At 43.4% G+C, this 15,821-nt stretch overlaps 2 protein-coding genes across 3 annotated transcripts in view; one reads left to right on the plus strand and one right to left on the minus strand.

Moving 5' to 3' along the window:
- The window catches only part of LOC118110718 (nuclear receptor coactivator 3), a 60,300-nt gene that overhangs the window by 25,938 nt on the left and 18,541 nt on the right, over positions 1-15,821 (minus strand). The gene's annotated exons all lie outside the window — the stretch shown is intronic.
- On the plus strand, positions 729-4,170 carry LOC118110719 (retinol dehydrogenase 11). The gene is made up of 5 exons (XM_035158714.2): positions 729-969; positions 1,696-1,814; positions 2,250-2,373; positions 2,553-2,879; positions 3,768-4,170. The coding sequence occupies exons 1-5, from the start codon at positions 846-848 to the stop codon at positions 4,025-4,027; spliced, it is 954 nt and encodes a 317-aa protein (XP_035014605.1). The 5' UTR covers positions 729-845; the 3' UTR covers positions 4,028-4,170.

The following is a 15,821-nucleotide window of genomic DNA, read 5'->3' on the forward strand; positions in this document are numbered from 1 at the left end:
AGTGTCCTGTGGGGGTAGAGAGTGTGAAGCCATGGAAAACACAGGGCGTTTCCATGACACCCTGTCATCAGCGCCAGGATGTCTCATGTTCAGCTGTGTCTGTGTGCGTGAGTGTGTGTTAGTGAGAGAGCGCATGCAAAATAAGGAAAGAGAGAAAGTACGTTTACTTTCAGTTTTGTGAGAGAATAGTTTCTGAGTGCACTTTTTCATTTTGGGTTGTGTGTGTGCATGTTTTTTGTGCATGTGTCTGTGTGTGTGTATATATATATCTCTGTCTGTGTGTGTCTTGTGGACGAAGCCTCAGTCACTCAGTCTTGTTCAAAAGCAGCAGTTTATTATTTATTATTAGTTATTATTATTATTATCTGTCCGGTCAGATTCTTTGTTGTATCAAAGCTGCAGTTAATCAATAATCAATCAATAAAACACAACAAATCAGCAGCTGATTTTCAGTCTGACTTTTCTTATTTTTAAAATTTTCAGATACTTCAATTTCAATTGACTGAAGAGGAACTCAGATCTTTTAATGAAGAAACATTTTTGTATAAAACTCAAATTATTAAATTAAATTATACACAGAAAAGAGCTTAATGCAGATATATGTCCATTGTGAGTTTTATATATTTTTCATGATCTTATTCATTATAGCATTTGATGGTTTTGACCTGTGCATTAACGTGTGAGCAGCAGTGAAATGCTGTAACTTTACACTGGAGGAAAAAGCACAGGAAGTAGACAGGGTGGAGCGGGCGGCCGTTACAAAGTCCAAGCCTGTGAACGGCCGCTCACTTCACTCACTTCACTTCTTTCACTCAGCGTCTGTAGTTTTACTTTTTACATTCAGGATGCTGCTGCTGCTGCTGCTGCTAGTGCTGCTGCTGGGTGGAGCAATTTATTTTCTCTATGTTGTAAAGAGTCCCAGATGTAAGAGTAGTGCAAAGTTACACGGGAAAACGGTGATCATTACAGGTGAGTTGAAAACTGCAGAACTTCCTCCACAGGATTAACTATTAACATGCACACACTGGAAACTGCTCTTTCCATCTGAGGACACAGAACCAGAGATATGAATGATATTGTTAATAATGATAATTGATAATGATAATAATAATAATAATAATAATATTTTTCACAGGAAATATATCAGAAGGCTTCAAATCTTTTAAAACCCATATAGGTTATGAAAGATATCACTGTGTTTGAACTTTGTCCAGGAATTTCAACCATTGAAGAGCAGGTGCGTTTTAGAGGTGTGTCCAAATCAAGGGTTTTAGATTTGAGATCGTAATTTCATTCTTCACAACAGCTGCTCACTACAGAGTCCAGAAGTATCTGCCACAGAAGATCAAGATCAGCTGATTCCAGATGTTGTTGCCGAGGTCGAGAATGAAAAGCACAATCTCGACTTTTGTGCCAAAATAGACAAAAGCGATATCAAAGTGAAAGAGACAAAAACAAAAACTGTTCTCAGAGTCCGAACCTCAGTGAAGCCACAAATCGAACATTAGTCCTGATGGTGACAGAGGACAGACGCTGCTGTCCCGGTCCTCATTCATGTCCAAACTTTCATAGAAATCTAGTCACCGTTTTTGGGATTTTTCCAATCAGGACCAAACTGGTAGATTTAAAGTTGAGCCACGTCTCAAGCACGACTTCAACAAATCTTCCCTCCTTGATTCTGTCGTCCTTCTCCAGGAGCAAACACCGGCATCGGTAAGACCACGGCGATGGACCTGGCCAGGAGGGGGGCCAGAGTGATTCTCGCCTGCCGGGACAAGCGGCGAGCTGAGGCAGCCGTCCAGGAAATTGTCCAGGTGAGGACACAAGAGCTTAGAGGTCAGGAATATACCCCAATAATTTAGATTAAGGTTCATCTCGCTTCACGTGACATCATGACTCAGTAAACCAAAAATGTTCTTCCTCATATTATACGGCCAATGATACGTGTGACTTTTTATAACAACATCTGGTGTACCTCAAGGCTCCATCCTAGTTCCTCTTCTCTTTTACATTTAGTTTGTAATCGCCTGCTATTCACTACTAATATTCACTACTATCATCTTCATTGTTATGCTGATGATTCACAGCTTTTCACACCAAGTTAAGCGCCCCATTTCTTTTCATTAGCGATAGTTTAGTGCGGTTTGTTGTATTAAAACAACACAGCTGAGAAACAAAACACTCATCTGTAAGAGCTGGAAACCATGTAATGATTGAGAAACTTGCTTTTCTAACCGCGTCGTGATCAGGAGACCAAGAACAAACAGGTGATCTTCATGCAGCTCAACCTGGCCAGTCTGAAGTCCGTTCGATCCTTCGCAGACAACTTCCTGCGGTCGGAGTCCAGGTTGGATCTTCTCATCAACAACGCAGGTCAGGCCTCTGTTATTAATCTGCATGCTTAACAGCATTGAGTATTGGGCCTTCAAAACCTTTCTCTGAGCTGGATGCATCATCTACCTGTGGGAGACACAGCTACCTGGGATTTCTTCAACTCTTCGAATGGAAGTTTTGTGTTGTGTTTAGTGTGTTTCTGGTGTTTCGGTCTTCAGGCCTGTTGAACTCTGGGAAAACGGAGGATGGTTTCGGGATGATATTCGGCGTCAATCACCTGGGTCACTTCCTGCTGACGGTGTTGCTGCTGGACCGGCTGAAGGCGAGTGGACCGAGCCGTGTGGTGAACTTGTCCTCCAGAGCCTTTGAGGCTGGGGAGGTGGATTTGAGCTTTCTGAGGACTCACAGAGATTTGGCTTTGGGCAGTAGCAACTTCCAGCTCCTCCTGACCTACAGCCACAGCAAACTGTGCAACAACCTCTTCACCTACGAGCTGGCAAAGAGACTGCAGGGCAGCGACGTCACTTGCTACAGCGTCCACCCAGGTCAGTTCACAGCAGCAGTCAACCACTGACTCTTCAACTCGTCTCACATGTTTGCTTGTTGCTTGTTATGTCTCCGCGCCGGCGACACCCAGTGGCCGGAGGCATTATGTTCTCGAGTTGTCTGTCCTCCCGATACCGTGAACGCGATATCTTAAGAGTGCCTTGAGGGAATTTCCTCAAACTTGGTACAAATATTCTCTTGGACTCAAAGATGAACTGGTTAGGTTTGGTGCCTGGAGGTCAAAAGTCAAGGTCACCAGGGGGCTCCGTAACTTGGACATTCACACAGGGATGTTTTACCAGCTGTTTTCCTGCATTTAGCAGCTGTAACTGTATTTATTTTAGTCTGGATAATGTCTTTGTTCTCCTATTTTTATTATACAACAGTTTGAGCCTCGCAAAATATGAGGCTTTGCTGTCAGTTCATTATCTCTCTCTGTCTCTCTCTATCTTTCTCTGTCTCTCTCTGTCTGTCTCTGTCTCTCTCTGTCTTTCTGTCTCTCCCTCACATTGAGTCTGGTTCTTTATTCCAGTTAATGAGGAGTTTTTTCTCTCGCAGTCATCAGAGCTGCTCATTGTGGGAACTGTTGGTTTCTCTATCATTTTTAAGATCTCAACATTAATATGTAAAGTTTCTTCAGATAATGTTTATTATGATGATATACAAATAAAATCAGCAGCTCTACAGCTTAAACATTAAATAGGAAAACACGGTCTCAACTTTCTATCTCAATATTTTCTCTTCACTTAATTTTGACTAAGAATCATCAATTAATATGATTGGGATTTTTGTTGTTGTTCCACACATTTAATATTTCTCCTCTGGCAGTGACGTTCTTTTATTAACTCTCAGTAAATGTCTTGTCTCTCGGGTTCTTTTCTCTCCAGGATATGTGAAGACAGAGATTGGTCGTAACTTCAGCAACTGGTGGAAGTTCCTCTTTCGTTTTACCGAAGTCTTCACTAGAGATGCTGTGTCTGGATGTCAGACCACGCTCCACTGTGCCCTGGTACAAGGCATCGAACACCTCAGCGGCCATTTCTTCTCAGACTGCGCCCCAATGCTCAACATCGCGTCGAAGGCTAGAGACGATGCTGTGGCCAAAAAGCTGTGGGAGCTCAGTGAGACTTTCTGTGGTCTGTCTTAAAAGGAAACGTCGAATCTGAGCTTCGGTCTTTTTCTTCGGTGAACATAACTCACGTTTTTCACCTCTGACACCTGCGCTGCTCATTAAAGTGCATAATTGTAAAAAAATAAAAATAAACACAAAGTCTGACATTTCTTGATTGCAATTTTGACACATCTCTCACAAATCAATACTAATAATATATAATAATAAAAATTATATAAATGTACTGTATGTATTTATATGAATGTATGTATGTGTGTGTGTGTGCGAATGCGTGTGTGTATAGCTGACTTCATGCCTACCAAGCCTATGTTGTGTATGTTTACATGTGTGTGTGTTAGCATGTGCACCATTAATCGTCAGCAACCTGACCGCTGGCTGCACCCGTGATTGGGAGCAGATGGGGACTGTTGGTGTGTGTGTGTGTGTGTGTGTGTGTGTGTGTGTGTGTGTGTGTGTGTGTGTGTGTGTGTGTGTGTGTGTGTGTGTGTGTGTGTGTGTGTGTGTGTGTGTGTGTGTGTGTTAGAAGGAGGAGGGGTGCGTGCTCTAGTTTAGGTGATGTATGGACTCTCACACCAACAAAGACCCTCCTTCAACCAATGTGTTTCCTATTAATTGAAAGGGAAGAATAATGGAGTCGGCGAGCGACTGCTTAAGCAGGAAGAATTTATAGCTCGGCTGTGACAAAAAGCAACCGACTCCATTTTTTATGCAAAAGTGGGGTAAAAAAAATAAAGAGTGGTACTATGTGGCAGCCACGAGCAGGGATGAGAGACCCTTCAGTGCAATCATCACTGCTCTCTGTGCTCGCGCTGACACAGCCCTGAAAACTAGAGTGAATGGAATGTTGTTTGCAGCACGTGGAGCTGCTCATAGTGGTGTAAAGCCTTAATCATAAAAGCAGTGTGAACAAGCTTAAGATACAGAGGTTGAGTCAATGGAAAAATGTGAAGCTTGCAGTTGCTGAAGCATTTTTTTTTTTACAGTCGCCTCTCCAGCTCTCGACACGTCTGTTTATCTCCTCGCTTTTCAATAACTCGTCTGCTGAGATCTAAACAAGCCATCATCCTTTCACTGTGAGAATGTTTGTGCTCTTGTATGTCATCAATGCACACTCAAGCAGCACAATGAACATCTTGAATAACAGCATCTTGCTCTTGTTAAAAATGCAAAAAGATGCAACCAGAGTTTACTGAGGATGCTCATATTAACTCAAGGAAAATGTCATGATACAAAAGGCACAGATCTCACCTCAGTGACGACTCTGCATTTAAAAGCTGTATTATTATCAGACTATTAGAAGCCAACTGATGCTGATATTAGGGGGTCAGAAATGACCTATACATTATATCGAAAGTATAGGTAGACACAGCCCACGACATATATATCAATCAATGTTTATTTGGGCTCCTCTTGGTTCCAATTTACTTTGTATTTCCTTGAAACTCATCCAACCTTAAGTTAAAGCTGCCATAAGTATTAAACTTAATAAGGCAGAGGATCAGCCAAAAATAACTCAAATGGCACTGAGTAGAGCGCATACCTCCACCAAGGCCAAACAATTCATTAGGATTAGAGGGAAACCTGTGTCCTCCAGTTTCCTTCTGGGCTCAACAACCTGTCGATGATGATCCACATCGACCTGTGCTCTGATGACAGTGGTCCTCCTGAACACCACATACACACCAAGTGATGTATAATTACTGCACATTGAGCCGGTGGATCGAGCCACAGCCGTAGCAGGAACAGAATATCACACTTTCTCAAATAGTGTGATCCTGACCACCGTAAAGATGCACAGAGCTGATAAACTGCTCTTATAACATGAAGAGGGTTGACACACACACACACACACACCTTCATCGGTCACCTCAGTCTGAACCAGGAAGAAAACTAAGAGAGCCACGTACTGAAGAAATGTGTGAACATGGCCGTTGGGGAGCGAGAGTATGACACCCTCTATCTTTTGGTAACAAAGTCCATTTCAACCTGCACACTCATCAGTCAGCGTGTTTTATGATTTTCAAGCAGAGGATCTGCGACAGTAAACTCTGAACTAGTTCCTGATCCAAAATGGACGTGTGAAAGCCAACATGAATAAGTGCGTCTGTGAAATAACACCTCACACCTCCAGAGAGGGGCCTGTGATCAGAGCTGATACTGATGCTGCTTGGATCTGAATCAGACAAAGTTACAAGACTCGATACCTGCAGCAACAGAATGGGGCCATATCTGGAACCTGTAGTACAAATGACTACAAATGGGGTGTGTAAGTTAATGAGTTTAAGGGATTATCAGTCGTGGAAATATTGCCCAGAGGGTTGTGATACGAGGAAACAGGATTTTTTAATGTGATCACTCTATACAATACGTTATAACGTAATCTACCAGGACGTATGAGCATGGATGGATTATTATGGCCACAGGCCCTAGACACAAAATAAAAAACACAAAACTTAACATGTTAAAAATAGCCTAAAAATAAATCTCAAGGACAAGGGCCCCCATTGGCTCCTGGGACCTTGGCACGTGCCCATGCGGTAATCCGTCACAGCATATGAATAGTCTATAAGGCACTTTGCCAAGAGGTTGGTATGAGTCTGTGACTGTATAAAAAGATGGACAACATGACAGCTCCCCTAAATCCTAAATTCCTGCCACCTCCATGTAAGCGGATGGGACATGGGCCAAACTTAAAACTCAACATAAATGTCAAATAAATTTCTCTCAGAGATGGTTCCTGACACTTTAGGTCCTTCTCGTCACACTGATTTTTTGTTTGAGTGTTTATTTCTCCGGTGAGTTCGTTTTCTATTAATTACAAACTGAGAAGAAAGAGTTCTCTGATCATTTGAAGGTAAAAACCATTAACCTGATCAATTACAGCTATGATATGAATGAAAGTTTAGATACAGATTCTTAAAATTGTCGTTGTGCAATCACCTACCATTGTTTTAGTCGAGATGAATAATTGAACTACACAAACACACAGTCCAGTTAAGGTCATGTCACAAAGTGATTGAGTCTTTTTCCCTCACAGTGGACATTTGGAACTCGGAGCTCGGAGAGAGAGACGGAGCCCATTAACCAGACAAAAAGCCAAACATTTCACTTTGGCCTTTTATCAAGAAACTTGCAAAAATGGACTAAATAATTAGGTGCCGCTGATATGATCTGCCGTCGGTGATCATTAATTTGAACCAGTGGAAGTGACCAGCCAAAACTGAGGAGCAGAGATAAACTGATATTAGTTCACTGCGGATAGATGAATGTGGATGTGCATCGGCCAATAAGAAGAAATTGCAGGACAGATATGTCAAATTTGTTTTTCAAGGGTTATTGAAAAACAGTGCCTCCATTACATCATTTGTCCACCAGAGAAAACATGTGGTTCATGTCTTTGTTACATTGTTTACACGTGATCGGGATTGTTTTGGTTTCTCATCGCAACTAAGGGTGCAAACTAAAGACGTATGTGTGTGTGTGACATACGTACGTCCTGTCGTCATCACCTACTGTGTCTACCTATACTCGGCATTCATTGGTTTGTCGATGGGCGTGTGTTTGACACCGGCTCGTTGTCAGTTCGTCTATTGTATTTGATTTGCTAACTTTTCTATATCAAAGACAGAAAAGAGTAATGTTTCAGTTTGAATGGAAAATAATGAAACCCTCCACTTTGTGTATTTCGTTGCGACTGTAATATTATTTGAGTGGCATCATCAGCGAAATGAAGGTCTTTGTCGTTCAAAAATGATATCGTCTGAGGCTAAGTCTATAAAGCAATCGTGCCTCAGCTTCTTTTTCCATTGTTCAATCCTGTCTTATCTTCCTATTGGACCAAAGTCCGAACTACACAAACAATTTTTTTCACACTGCAGACGAACCAAAACATGTTTTGTTTGATCCAGACCTAGATCACCTGTTTTTGTCAGACCACATTTTGGTCCATTGGTTCAGACTGAGGTCAAAGGAAACTCTCTCATCGGTTATTTTGGTCGGGACTAAACTGAGGAATCCAAAGGTCCGGACATAATAGGAAGGTGTGAAAGCCCTCACAAAGAACAAATTACAGTTACTATATAATAATACAAAATTTCGATGGCGATACTGAGAAGCCTGCTAACACTATTAAACTGATTATTATTCCAGCTTCGCAATTCAAGGTATTTTGCCAAACAGGAACTGGAAGTTTTTAATTTATTTGAATATACTAACAATTACAGTGGAAAATGCCAAAAGTGAGTATTAGAACCACCCTTTGATTAAACAGTCGCATCCAGCCAGAAAACTGTGAAGCATCATTGGGTGACTGATGAAAAATGAAATTCAAGTTTGTTCTGTGTGAGCTTCTCTCTCGTCCCTTCTTTCACCCCCGTCTCTTCTCTCTGTAACAGGAGTCCCCCCTCTCTGCATCTGTCTTCTGTAAAGACTGTGAATAAGGGAAATTGTGTGCACCAGCCAGCACACACAACAGCGCAGTGAAGAACGCATAAAAGTACATTGTGTGTAAGTGTGTGCGAGTGTGTACTTTGGGTGACTCTGCTTTCGTTTTGCTTCACCCCCCCCTCCCAACAAATCCAGCACTCACACTGGAGCAAAATAGGAGCCGAGCCACATCTTGGCACCTTGCCTCCCCTTAAACAAATCAGACCACAGAGGCTAATAAAAAACTCCAAAGCTCTCCTCCACAGACGAGGGGGTACCGAAGAGGGGAGCCATTCTCAGCTGCCCCGCGCCGACTAAAATGAACTTGTACGAGACGGAGCGTTGCTTTTCAGCCGGGACAAAAAGTGCCAGTCTCCCCAACGTCTCCGCCATCCACCCCCTCCCCCCTACCCCCCCTTTGTTCACTGTTAAATACTTCTTCAATGTGATGTTCTTAACTAGCCGTGGTTGAAAAAACAAACCGCTTCTCAGATCAGTGACAAAGTGGGAGTGAAGTTTCCATCTTTAGACCAATTACTGCTATCATAGCACAGTGCCTGCTGCTTCAAACTTCACACTTCACAGAGGGATGAGAGGAGATGGAGGAGGAAGAAAAGCAGAGGGAGAGCGTCTGGCTCGGGGCAGAGAGAGGCCAGGCAGGTCTAAAAATCTAAAACGCATCCAGCCATCCAGGGCGTGTCTGCCGTAGGCTGCCATCAAACATGCATTTACATATTCAAAAAAGGAAACAGGCCTTCGCATGAGTCATCCTTTCCAAGAAGGTAGAGGAAACCAAGCTCGCAGCGCCGCGCTACAGTACACAACACAAACAGTAGCCGGCTCACAGACAGGACAAACTGTTGAAAGAGAAGTGACCGTAAAAAGAAGCGAAAGACAAATTATTGCATCAGGTTTTTGTAATAACAGCCCGAGGCCACCTTAAAATGACTTTACAGTGCAACATCTGCTTTGAGTACAGGCCGACACTCAATGCAATAAAACAGGCAATTTTCTTCTCTTGGGATATAAATACTATAAGACCACATTTGAAGATCAAAAAACGAGGGGATCACTGCGCACACGCACGGCTTCATGTCTGTTTATATTCGTGTTTCTCCTGATGAACTGACCTTGCACCTGACTGGTCTGTGGTACCTGTGCTTCTTTCTCTACTATAGAGAAAACACACTGTTTTAATAATACACATATGTTACAATTTACAAACGCTCACTATTCAATTTAAAATATTACTTCGTAGGGTTAGGGTATTTTCGGTATAAAAATAATAGATTTTTTAATGATATCTGTGGTGATACCTTTAAAGTATATGCAATGCTCAGGAGAGAAATATGAAAAACAAAAAAAAGAGCTAACTGATTTGTTTTTAATCAAAATTACTGTAACAGAGCTTCACTGTTTCACTTCACGATTGAAAACTGACCATTAAATAAACTAACAACAAACTTTTACTAAGAATGAAATAATATAATTTCAAAACAGCTTATTTTTATTTATTTGGCTCTTCTTTTTCATCCGGATATATTTGTGTTCTTCCTGTTTTGCATCCTTGTCGCGTTGACACATGATCAACGCACACACTCGCCCGCTTTTTTTTTTTTTCAGACACGGACTCAAGCTGACATGTTCCAGACATTTCACTAGGGGGCTGGCAGGAAAAGTTCAGGAAAATGACCAGATCAACTGACTCTGACATTTGGCAAATTTCGGGAAAATGTCCAGACTTCAGTGCACGTCTGAAAGCAGCAACAGAAATTGAGAACTTGCAGGTGCAAACTACTTCAGTTTCTGCTTCAGTGTGCCAATGCTGACACATCCGAATAAGTGGCAAATCGAAAAAGCTTCATTGTCTAAACTATTCCGTGCCCCCCACTTGAACTTTGTGCTGTATGGATGCATTTGTTACACTTCTCCTATCATCAAGTCAGATTTTCCCCCAATTTGTCAACCGTCAGTACATCATGTACTGCAAGTTAACGTGCTGCTTATTTTGATTTGTCAAAACTTCTTGACCCTGCATAAAAAAGTTCAACCTGTGCCTCCGAGTCAAACGAGTCGCTCTCAGTGTCAATGTTGACACTGTTTGTGTGCGCAGTAAATGAGCGCGCCACAGTCAGGTTTGGGCAGTCACACAACAGTTGAAGAGTCTCTACGTTACCTCCATGAACGGTGTCAGGGGACGTGAGCTGCACGCCCTAAATGAGGGCTGACCGAGATCATTAAAAGTCTTTGCTGGATTGTAATCTTGCGTTTCAGTCAAACCCTGAGCAGAATAACTGTGCATGTTGTCAACAACAGCTTTATTTGAACCTGGCCACATGCTGAACATGTGTGTGGAGAGGAAGGAGGGAGGGTGGGGGGGTGGAGGACAGTATGAAGGAATGGACACATTCTTGTTTGTCAAGTGACAACAGTAATGTTGCAGAGCCAGCAACCATCCCTGATTAGATAAGGACAGTAAACCACACGTGTCCTCATTTCTCACCTTCACTTGACATGGACTGTGTCACATGGACGGACTTTTTATTCTCAGTGTCAGAACGTGTGGGGACTGTTCACATGTAACGCGTAGCAACAGTTGAACACGTCTGCGTAGTTGAGCAGAAAACTAGGTTAAATAAAACGCCTCATTGGAAACCATCACTTATTCAGGAGCTTTACATTATCATAACATATAGTTCCATTTCTCTGAGGTAATTAACAATGAGCCGAAAAAGACGAGGCTGTCAAATATAAAGACAGTGAGTGACTGGAGATTTAGTAAATACTTAAAACATTCCTGACAGACTAGGGTAAATTGCCTAGTTACAGGCCTCATGGGGAAGAGAAGGAAAATCCGGTGAAATTGCAGATAAACAGTTGTCAACTGCTTTTTGTCGCTGGTGAAATGAATCAGAAGCAGGAGGGGGAAAAATAGACAAATCTCTACAGTCATTCAGCCCAGGCACAATGAGGCCACGGGCTGTGGATGTGGCTAGTTTTCCAGACTGTTCTTGCCTAATTAGTGGAACAGGTCAATCAATAACCCCCCCCCCCCCTCCATCTCTAACCACGCCTCTGACCCTCATTCTGTCACCACTGTAACGTGCAGGTTTTTCCTCTTTTCACGGCAGAAACAATATGCACATATTATGCACTATGCAACACAACAGGGGGACAGGTCAACAGCAGCAGCACCTTCATCCGCCAATATATTCATCACACAGATAAATTAAAACAGCTTCAAATAAAACTGATCATAGATTTACTGCACGACTGTTGATTAGATGATTAGCCATTTATTTAAGTGAGGTGTAAACCACATGGCCATCAAGTAGTTACTCTGTAATTTAGCATTCAAACACAAAATTAGAGAATTTACGATACCAGCTTTGGAAATGCCTCCAATAGTGCAGAAGTCCTTGTACCACTCCGATAATGCATCTTTAAAATATATTAGTTTCATCCAGGTACAACTGCAATTTTCTGTTCCCGGAAATCAGCAGTAGCGCTGAACTACCACATGTACCGTGCTATAGTCAGGCAGTACAACAATGATAGCAGTAATCCCTTCCATACAGAGTTAGTATCATACAGCTGTTAAAATATGTTGGTTAAGTTGTTATTTTTTTAAATGCACTGCTATTGGATTGGCACTCGGTAAAGGCCGATATTCCAGGTATCAGAATCGGGAATCAGCAGTGGGGTAAGCATTTAAATTTAGAAAGTTGCAATACTGAGATAGAAAAATACTTTGAGAGTGTAATATTACTGAATTATTATTACTGATAGAGTAATATGTAAGAAAAATATTAGTTGTTTGAGTTGGAGCTAGTTTGAACGATTTAATATTTTGTGTAAATGCTGTAAATGTGTTGAATTGTCATGAAGCAAAAAGGTATAAAACTGGCCAGATTGGAAAACATAAAAACTTGAATTTTTTTATTTATACTCATATACAATACTTGAGTAAATGTACATGGTTACAAACCAAATTACATGACACGTAGAGAGGGTAATCAAAGCTATAGCATACACACCTACCACTGATCCTGTGTAAATGGAGACGACCAGGAAATACCCCATGACACGTAAATGGTCGAATGCGTTCCGTATCCTGTATCAAAAGCAGCCTTTGTACATCGAAGCTGAGTAATGTTGCGAGGTGAACATAAAGGTCAATTAACGAAACTTGGTGCAGTTGAAAACAAATTTTAAAAAAGGCATGGGGGGGCGTGTGAAAGAACAGTATGTCAGCGTAAAGGTGTTTTTCTCACAAGATAATTGCATGCATATAAAACTCAAGCTCTTCACTGCTGCCAGGAAAAAAGAGCAATTCTTCTGCTGACGTGTGTCGATGAGTGAGTGTGTGAGTGAAAAAGGAAAAAAAAAGCTGAGAGTTTCTTTAGTGGGAATGGGACATAATTGGCTCACAATAACCCATCAGTGTGGTCTTAGCGAGAGAACACCATCTTCTCCTCAACCTCTACTTTCCCTCCGCGCCTCCTTCCTCACACTCTCTCGCTGTGACAGTGAGGGAGCAGATTCGACACATAAACACCCCCCCCCATCCCTCTTTCCCTCCCTCCTCCTCCTCCCTCTGTTTATTTACTCAGTCCAAAAACTGCACAGCACAGGGAAAAAAAATGATGGGGGGTGGGACGTGTGGAAGAAGAGGAGAGAAGGAGAGGAGGGAGGGACACACACACACACACACACACACACACACACACACACACACACACACACACACACACACACACACACACACACACACACACACACACACACACACACACACACACACACACACACACACACACACACACACACACACACTCCTGGTGGAGCATCTAAATCACATTAGCTGCCTGCCTGACATCCATCACTCCCACAGACAAAAGCACATGCCGGAGAGGCAGGGAAACTGCATGGCAACATGCATAACCACCCACAAACAAACACACACACACACACACACACAGACACACTCGGTCACAGAGCAGCCAACACACCTTGAAAACATACGACAGGAAAAAGAAAACCTCTCACAATATTCCCCAATCAGAAATCAACCGGCATTCACTTGCACACACATCACTGTCAGGACACATCAACTGTACGTTCAGGGATACACTCATTCGCCCCCATGCTGCTGCAGCTGTGTGCGTGTGCGTGTGTGTGTGTGTGTGTGTGTGTGTGCTCAGCAAAGTTGCATTAGCATCAGACAATTCTATGATAATGCAATGAAAAAAAAAAAAACATGGTTGCTTTAAATATTTAGAGCGGAAGCAGGGGCAGAGCGATATCTTGAGAAATCTTTTTTTCTGTCGGTATCAATCTTCTTTCCCATTAGAGGGGGATGGGGCCCCTTATCTAACAGTGTGTATTTGTGTGTTTGTGTGTGTTTGTTGGGGGGGGGTGCCTCTTATCTTGAAGATGGTATGGGTGCATGTCAGTGGGGTGCTCCTTACCTAATGGGATGCATGGGGAGTGCGTGTGTGTGTGTGTTTGTTTGTGTGTGTGTGTTTTTTATCTAATGGCCTGTCTCTTGGGAAAAGTAATTGGCTGGTGGAAGAAGAAGGAGGGCAGAGGATAGAGGACTAGAGGACGAGAGAGGAGGAGAGAGAAGGAGAAGAGTTTTCGAGAGACCAGACAAACTTGACGTATGCTCTGTACATCAGAGGACCATATGGTGCCCACTGTGCGGCAGAGGCAGGCAGGGCACCACAGCGCAGCCCTCATCCACTCGTTTATCAAGCCAGTCTCAGCTCCCACAGATTCTCCCTCCCTCCCTCTCTCCCTCCCTCCGCCTCTGTCTGGTTAACTCAATAACATCCACATCCTCCTCTCTTAACTCACTGCAAAAAAAAAAAAAAGAAAACCCATCCAGCCTCCTCTCTCCTCCTGCTTTCTCTCATCCCAGACAACTGGTTCTGGCTAGCGTCTCCTCCACACCTCCACACCTAGATGCTGCAGCAACCCCTCGACTCATTGTAGAGCGCTTAATCCGAACCAAAAAGGATTACTTCCATCGCATTAAAATCTGACAACTGACGGTGCCCGGTATGTGACATCTTTGATGATGACGACGAGCACTCGAGAGCATGTTTACACGTGCACATGTGCAGCACAAGAGGGAGGGAGGGGGAGAAGATGCCAAAATAACTCAACAATTACAGTAGACACATCTCCGCCGCCGTGCTGTGTAGTTAAGGAACGGCTAATGACCGATATGCAGCTGCAAGCCGGTGTGTCTACGTGCATGCATCAAAGCGGCGAAGTGAGAGGGCTGCTCTTTTAAATGGCTCATGAAATAATTTAAAATCGGCCCGTTATGCACACACACATACACACACACACACACACACACACACACACACATAACACACACCCCCTCCATCCCAGTCGTTTGATGTGTAATGAGAGAAACCATTAGCAATAAAAATGGGCTCTCCCCGCCCTGTCGCTCAGCAGATTTTAGTCAGAGCGACAGTTATATGTCTATTTATACATTCACTCCCCTTTACATTGTCTTATTCTCTGACAGGGAGCAGTTTGTGCAGCACCGAGTCGGGCTGCGTTTCCTCCTGCCCTGCTCTCCCCGTGTCCTCTTCTTCTTCTTCTTCTACTGCTTCTCTCCCTCTGTCTCTACTCCCATCCCCCCTCTCTCTGGCTGTCTCCTTCCTCTCCATACCCTTCCCCCAGCTCTTTCCTGCTCTGTGCCTCCCTCCCTCCCTGCCTGCCTGCCTGCCTGCTTGCCTCCCTCCCTCCCTCCCTCTCATCAGGCTATATGCAGCAAGGCACAAATTCATCAGGGGAAAGAGAGAGAGAGCAAGAGAGAGAGAGAGAGAGAGAGAGAGAGAGAGAGAGACAGTCAAGGAGAGCTGGAGATAGAGGAGGGGGTTTTGAAACGGAGCCTGGTTCGGACTGAAAAGAGAGCAAAACAAGAGCGAATGACAGACTAACGGGGAATGAAAGGATGCACGGCAGAGAGAAAAAGGCAGAGGAGAAAGTGAGAGGCATCGGGAAAAAGAGAAGGTGGGGGGGGGCTAGGTTGGGGGGAGACTAGCGGCGAGGAGGGGGAAAAGCTCGCTCTCGCTATAGCGATGGGCGTTCCTCTCCCCGGTTCCTGCGGGGTCAAAAGTTTACCGTGGTTTTAATTTCACCTTTCCGCAGCCAATCAGAGCGCGTCCCCGGCTGCTGGGGGAACTTTGACCTAGTCGGAGAATTTGACTGTCAAGATCTGAAACTCGCCTCTGCTTCTCTCACTTTGTTCCGTTTTCTTCTGTTTCTTATTTTTTATTTTCACTTTTACCATGCAGTGGACACCCCCCCTCTCCTGCTTCATGTTTATCTGAAGGTCCTTGATGACAGAGGACAGAAA

This window comes from Hippoglossus stenolepis, chromosome 6, assembly GCF_022539355.2.
Source record: "Hippoglossus stenolepis isolate QCI-W04-F060 chromosome 6, HSTE1.2, whole genome shotgun sequence".
Taxonomy (NCBI): Eukaryota; Metazoa; Chordata; class Actinopteri; order Pleuronectiformes; family Pleuronectidae; genus Hippoglossus; species Hippoglossus stenolepis.

What these genes read in the sequence shown, in the direction of transcription:
- LOC118110719 (XM_035158714.2), top strand. Translation starts at nt 846, where the DNA reads ATGCTGCTGCTGCTGCTGCTGCTAGTGCTGCTGCTGGGTGGAGCAATT. An exon ending in GAAAACGGTGATCATTACAG is followed by an intron (nt 970 to 1,695) that starts GTGAGTTGAAAA and finishes GTCCTTCTCCAG; the next exon opens with GAGCAAACACCGGCATCGGT. An exon ending in TTGCTACAGCGTCCACCCAG is followed by an intron (nt 2,880 to 3,767) that starts GTCAGTTCACAG and finishes TTTTCTCTCCAG; the next exon opens with GATATGTGAAGACAGAGATT.